Source organism: Labrus bergylta, chromosome 4 (assembly GCF_963930695.1).
Source record: "Labrus bergylta chromosome 4, fLabBer1.1, whole genome shotgun sequence".
Lineage (NCBI taxonomy): Eukaryota > Metazoa > Chordata > Actinopteri > Labriformes > Labridae > Labrus > Labrus bergylta.
The window spans coordinates 24,823,487-24,830,216 of NC_089198.1; the positions used below are offsets into that span (position 1 = coordinate 24,823,487).

The following is a 6,730-nucleotide window of genomic DNA, read 5'->3' on the forward strand; positions in this document are numbered from 1 at the left end:
AGTCAGGTCTAGCTGGGGCCTTATTTTATTGTTCTTGATTCATTATTCTATTAGAGGAAATCATGATTCTAATCCCCAATCATGAAGGTAGATGTCAGATAAATAAACTGCAGTATAGGCTATAAACCTCTCTGCTTCTGGAATGGAGTGAAACAGAAGTAAAAAAAAAAAAAAGCTCAATTGAATGAAAGCACCGATAAAGTATAAGTATTAAAAATTGACAAGTTGGCTATATGAAAAGCATTCGGCCTGTGTGATTTGAACTAACATGATTGAGCAGAACAGCAGCAACAACATAATACAACAACTATAATGTTACAATTGACATTTTAAAAATGTAAAACTTAAAACGCATATAACTTATTGATTAGAATTACATTTGATCTCGTAAAAAAAAAAAAAAAAAAATCAGAATTCATGAGGAGGGTGGAGCTCCATTTTTGTCTTTCCAAATCAATCAAACTCTCTGAAACATGATCACATTTGTAAATTATTAGAGCTCCCAGACATGATCAAGTCTCTCCTTTCTTTCGGTGTTGCTCCTTTTTGTGATTGATTGGAGGAGTCCTCAGGCTGGCACCCCCATCGTGCTTCCAGAGGCTCACACTCCTCATGATTGGTCCGCCTCCTGCAGCCGCAGCACCCAGAGGCGCCTCCTCTCATAAACGTCGTCAGAGCGCACCAACGTTTCCCAGTACTTCCAGGAGAAGCAGCGCGAGCCACTATCAGGAACTTTGCTTGCGACCTATGGCACACAACCAGCAGGTATGTTGTAGAAAGCGTCTTCTGTCTCATGTTTTTACCATCTGTTGCTGTCTTGTGTCTCTTGTAACTCACCCAGCTGCTTTAAACATCTGGCTGTGTGCGCAACAGGACCGAGCTCATCATTTCGGGGTTTTGTTTTATCGCTCCTGCCTTCCTCTCTGCTCTTATCTGTTTTGGGTCTTATCAAACGGTTATCTCTTTTGCCGTGAAGACATATTGCATTTTGTTTCCTATCTCCTATGTGTGTGTGTGTGAGTGTGTGTGTGTGTGTGTGTTTGCTTGTGTGTGTGGGAGGACAGAGATTTGTCATGGACGGACCCAGCGCCTCTTAAAAGCGCTTGATGGGAGTATGGCAGCCACAGTGGATTAGATGTGTTTGATTGGAGTTGTAGATGAGAAAGAGTCGGTGGACATGTTGGGAAATTAAAAGTCCCATTAAGTTTTGATGGGGCTTCTCTGTGAAAATGTAGACTGCTCGTTTAAAGTAAACACTCCGTAAGGGATGGATCCGCGTTTTTCCGGAACGTTTTTCTATCCAGATGTTTATGGGATCACGCGCGTAAAACTTGCCTCGCGTACAAGTCAGCGTCCTCCTGCTATCCTAACGGTTCAAAATTCGTTTTTGTTACAGGGTTGACTACTCCCATACAATTTTTATTCACACCTACGGTGTATGGAAAGTGCTCCTGGATGGACCTGGGCGAAAACAGCTGGTCCATGGTCAAGCGAGAAGTTTCCAGCAGCCCAGGCTCGCCGGCTGAACAGACCTACCTGACGGGTGACAGCAGGAGGGGCGGCCACACCTCGGACGAGCTGAGGACTCCTCCGAGCGACCTTGACGTACTGGGGCACCGCCGCTCGGACGGCAGATCTCTACACTCCTACGTTCACTTCGGACACCACAACAGCAGCCTGGGCGCTGCCGAGGACATCCCGCTGTTTACGGATTTAGATCAGGGCAGCAAACTGGTCCTCTCCGGTGGAGCACACAAGGCGAGCCTGCTGGTGGACCCAAGCGACATGTACCAAACACTGGCCATCGCCGCGGCCCAGAGCCAGACTGGATATGATTCCTCCTCTGGTGGTTATATGCACTCCAACCCAAACTCCCCCGTGTATGTACCCAGCTCCCGCGTGGGCCCTATGATACCCAGCCTCTCCTACCTGCAGGCCAGCCCAGCGCAGCCCAGCCACGCCGTCTCCAGCCACTCGGTGTGGTCTCAGTCCACCCCGGAGAGCCCTTCATACAGCACGGGGAGTCCGCACGCATCCAGTCGGTTCCACTACCCTCCGAGCCCGCCAATGAACAACGGAACTCCCCGGGACAGCGGCTACAGTAACACACTGAATGTGAGCAGTAGAGATCAGTACGGCCTCTCTCGGCCCCTCAGCGGGACTTACCCGAGTCCGTACTCTCCTTACGTCGCACCGCAGCTCTCCCAGCTGGCCTCACCTTGGAACGGGGGACATTTCGATAACACTATGCTGCACACCTTGCAGAGCAGAGGCGCGCCCCTGATCCGAGGACCAAACGGAGGTAAGAAACTAAGAAAAAGGCAAAGAAGAGGGGGGAAAGTGATGGAATGTTTTGGATTTTGTGTAAGAATTATAATGGACTTAATTTAATATGGCCGCAGTATTTCTTGGTAAAGGCTACTGAAGTGTCTGAAGGCTAGGCAGCAAACCTCCAGTGGGATTCTTAAACAGAACTGAAGACCAGAGTTTAATTTTATTTTTGAAAATTAATAATAATAATAATAATAATAATAAACCAATATATTTTTTTAAATAAAGTAGTCAAACAATGTTCTTTGTGTGTCTAAAATTGGGCTAGATTTGATCACAGAAAGCATGTTTGTGCGTGAGGCCTATTTGTGAGTGTATGCCTATAACCTAAAGCAAATCATATGTTGACAAAAGTACATTTGAAATATTATCAGTACATTTAAAAAGTGCCAGGTTTGTAACATGTAATTTAAACATCACTAAATATATATCCTTTAAATTTCTTGATCATTTTACAAAGTCAAAACTGGATCAGATTTCGTTCACTTCACCTGAAAAATAAAATAAGTTAACTACAAATTATAAGTCGGGTCAGCCGTGCCATGTACTGACTTTATTCTCTTTCTTTAGTTACAGATATTCTCGACGACATGGGAGAGAGCAGAGAGTGCGTAAACTGCGGTTCCATCTCTACGCCGCTGTGGAGGCGCGACGGCACGGGCCACTTTCTCTGCAATGCCTGCGGCCTTTACAGCAAAATGAATGGGCTGAGCCGGCCATTAATTAAACCACAGAAACGGACGGTAAGCAGCCAAGGGAGCACTTAACCGCTCAATTTCCTGCCTAATCATCTTCAACAATGGCTGGAGGTTATCGCCGGGGATACTCATGGTGTCTGATGCAGAAAATAGACCTTTATATGATAAATCAAGCTTCACACCAGATCAGAATATTTAAGTCTTACTCTATCTGTGACTGATTTTGTGAAATTCGCAGAAAGGTATTTATGAAATACAACATAACACATTAGATATACATTTTAGCGCAGGGTTGGAGCTGTATTAATGCAGACTGATACCATCCGTCATATACATTTATTTGCCACAACTGATACAATTTGCAAGGATGCGGGACACATTTTCCATCAGTTAGTTTTGACAGAATTTAAAATAATATTGAATTGGATAGAAACTACCCAAAGATTGAGACATTAATGCCATTATTCAGGCACTTAATCTGTCTGCCATGTAATTTAATCTCAATATGTCACATTAAGGGTAAATCTCTTCCTGGTGCCATTACGCGCATTACGCACTGTTTTTACAAGGAAAATAGACGTCAAGTATAGACTCCATGAAAATTAACATCCTGTTAAACGCTATGCGCAAATGGCAGTTAAATGGAGATCATAATGGGGCCATTATTATTGTTAGGAAATTGGGTGTGAATGGCTGAACTGTAATTGAATTAGTGGAGTGTGCTTTCACTTGGTGAAGTGGCAGACGAAGACTTCTCAGTTCTGTTAATAACACCTCTTCCCTGAAATTGCCCACGTGTTTACTGATTATAATAATTAATTAAATATTCCCTATTTGTTCACAGTCGACGTCCAGAAGAATCGGCCTGTCCTGCGCTAACTGTCAAACCAGCACGACCACTTTGTGGCGCAGAAACGCGGAGGGGGAGCCTGTGTGCAACGCCTGTGGGCTCTACACAAAATTACACGGGGTGAGTCAAGAATTTATGCCACATATCTTTCAATTAAAAACCCAACTGGATTAATCAGCACCTTTAAGATCAAATAATAACTTCTAAAAATGATCTGAAACATACAGGTACCTCGACCGCTCGCCATGAAGAAAGAGGGAATCCAGACAAGAAAGAGAAAACCGAAAACTTTGAATAAAACAAAGGGGGGGTCCTCTGGTGAGTCACTCATCGTTGTTGTTTCTCTACCTAAAGACAATCCCTATTAAAACATTGCTTTTTTTTATTCAGTTATGACCTAACCTAAATATATGATTTATTTTTGAATTTTCAGGAAACAACAACTCTGTCTCTATGACTCCCACATCCACATCTTCATCTAATTCTGAAGACTGCTCAAAAACCAGCTCTCCATCTGGACAGGTGTCAGGGGTAAGCATTTGGGATTTAATCAAAATGTCCTAATTTAAAATCAAAACACCAAAACATTAACATCATTTTGCACCAACTTTGATTTCATTTAAAGCAAAGGTTGTGGATATTCATTTGAAGAACATGCCATTGGATTTGCCATGTAGAAAGTGAAAGTATAGATGACTTGCTACAGCAGGTGTTTTTTGTAAATGAAATAAAAACATCACATGCAGGCTGTCAGATGCTCTGTGGTGATGACTGTTGCTCACTAATGTGTCACGTTAAGATTACAGCAAGACGAGCTGTACAGTGCTCAGAATGTGGTGGTATAATGTAAACTGTATGTCAGTTAAAAAGCACACAGGGGTCAAATTCCAAAAAGAGACGCAGGTTTTATAAACACAGAATGACTATTTTAAAATCATAATCTGGCTAACAAAGCGTTGTTTTTATTTACTCTGCTTTTCTAGGTCAGCTCGTCCGTGCTGTCCAGCTCTGGCGAGGGAACAGTCTCAGGCTCAGCGGTGAAGTACGCGTCACAGGACGGTCTGTACACCAGCGTGGCTTTGTCCCAGCCTTCAGATGTAGCCTCAGTGAGGGGGGAACCCTGGTGCCCCATGGCCTTAGCCTGAACATCTGAAGCATTTGGTAGGACAGCAGTGCCCAGTCCCGGCTGTCTGGATGTTATGTGGTGTGGAAGTATTTGGGGTTGGCGAAGTTTTTGTCTATCCTCACAGCTGATTCAAGAAGAGATGGACATGGTGGAAAAAGAAGAATGAGAAGCTTGAACTGAGCATGGAATAGCTGCATTTTCAGTCTTGCATGGGGTTCATGTGTCCCTTAAAAAACGAAGGGAAGATGATCAATCAGGTGGCCCGCTTTGGATGGTTTCTGGACCCTGCCATGCACTCGATAAGTCTCCCATCCATGGCACAGAACATGTTTATTCTTAAAACAAAGCCATCATGTACATAACGGATTTCCTCTCTGAAGCTGGTGATTGGATACCACGGCTTCCCAAAGCGTTGTGTTCCTTAAGGACATTTAGATTTTTCTTTATTTTTCTTTCCACAACTGGAATCATGCCACAAGTGCCAAGACAACTTTTATGAATCAAAAGAAAAAAAATATTTATAAATCTTCCATTGTTGAAAACATGGCTGTGATTGTTAATAAAGATATCGATATAGAGTAGAAGTTTAACCTTTCTGATGTCTTCTTTTCTATTTTTATTTTCATTATTAGTGGTTGTTTGTAGTACAGAAGTGTTTAATGTGCACATGTTGTTTCCACTGAAGCTCTTACTGTATTTGACTGAAACTAGCTTGGTTTAAACAGGGTATAAAAGACTATGACATCTAGTGGTTTTGTTTAATCATTTACTAAAGGAAATGCAAATAATCAGACTCATTCTTGACATATCAGCTGCTGGATAGCCTTACGGTACTACTCTCAAAGCAGAGCTACAAATACTCTTTTTCATGTAAAGCAGTTTGGACGGCTTGTTTGAACAAAGCACACCCAGAATAGCAATGCATCCACTGACCTTTACGCTACGAGACACAAACTGCAGAAGAAGAATGTGTGCTGCACTACCTGACTCACTATAAACCGTGTACCTTTTACACCGCATTGTTCTGTTGCATCATTATTCAAGACAAAATTAGACAAATGAGGAAAGTGAGGTCACCTCTGAACATATGAAAGATGACTTTGAATCATCCCTGGGAGGTGATGAGAAGGTTTAACGGTCCGATAGTTTCACATGATGAGGTGTTAGATGAAAAAGAAATGACAACAAGAAAGTAGTTCATATGCCATATTTAAAAAATAATTCAAAGTCATGTTGGTGTCATTTTATATTCACAGATGCATGGCTGCCATGCAATGTTTTATTTTGCATACTGTTTGCCTCTTTATGCAGTGATGTGGTAGGTGGGGGCAAAAACAACAATTTGCTGCACCCAAAACAAGGCATGAAATTTTGTTTTCTGGACTTATTTATTTTTGCAATATCATGTTTAAATATAAGCCTCCTTTCTTTGTAATTTTCTTTTCTTTATTTTCTAAATGAGAAATAATTTTATTTAAATCCCGTCCAATAAATTGTTCCAGTGATGCAAATCGATTTCCAGTTATGTTTAACAAACAAGAGGATACCTAATTTAAGCTGTAAGTGTGAAGCACATTTTGTTCAGAAATGCTCTGTTTTCTTAAATTATTTTTATGATTGAGGAAAACGTGATTAAAAAAGTCAGAAACAGCTAATGTAAGGCAAGGAATACAAAGAACAAAATAATTCAGAAATCTCACCTTGATGTAATTCAAATCTAGATAT

General features: G+C 41.8%; 1 protein-coding gene across 2 annotated transcripts; it reads left to right on the forward strand.

Annotated features, from left to right (window-relative positions):
- The first annotated feature begins 568 nt into the window (after nucleotides 1-568).
- Nucleotides 569-6,516, forward strand: gata6 (GATA binding protein 6). 2 transcript variants are annotated; one of them, XM_020635250.3, is made up of 7 exons: nucleotides 569-765; nucleotides 1,397-2,302; nucleotides 2,902-3,074; nucleotides 3,874-3,999; nucleotides 4,107-4,197; nucleotides 4,313-4,410; nucleotides 4,863-6,516. In XM_020635250.3, exons 2-7 carry the CDS (start codon nucleotides 1,456-1,458, stop codon nucleotides 5,022-5,024), a joined length of 1,497 nt encoding a protein of 498 aa, XP_020490906.1. In that variant the 5' UTR covers nucleotides 569-765; nucleotides 1,397-1,455; the 3' UTR covers nucleotides 5,025-6,516. The 2 variants fall into 2 exon arrangements, with proteins under 2 accessions (XP_020490906.1, XP_020490907.1); XM_020635251.3 differs by lacking the exon at nucleotides 569-765 and having other exon boundaries at nucleotides 859-2,302.
- The last annotated feature ends 214 nt before the right edge of the window (nucleotides 6,517-6,730 follow it).

What these genes read in the sequence shown, in the direction of transcription:
- gata6 (XM_020635250.3), top strand. Translation starts at nt 1,456, where the DNA reads ATGGACCTGGGCGAAAACAGCTGGTCCATGGTCAAGCGAGAAGTTTCC. An exon ending in GATCCGAGGACCAAACGGAG is followed by an intron (nt 2,303 to 2,901) that starts GTAAGAAACTAA and finishes CTCTTTCTTTAG; the next exon opens with TTACAGATATTCTCGACGAC. An exon ending in TTAAACCACAGAAACGGACG is followed by an intron (nt 3,075 to 3,873) that starts GTAAGCAGCCAA and finishes ATTTGTTCACAG; the next exon opens with TCGACGTCCAGAAGAATCGG.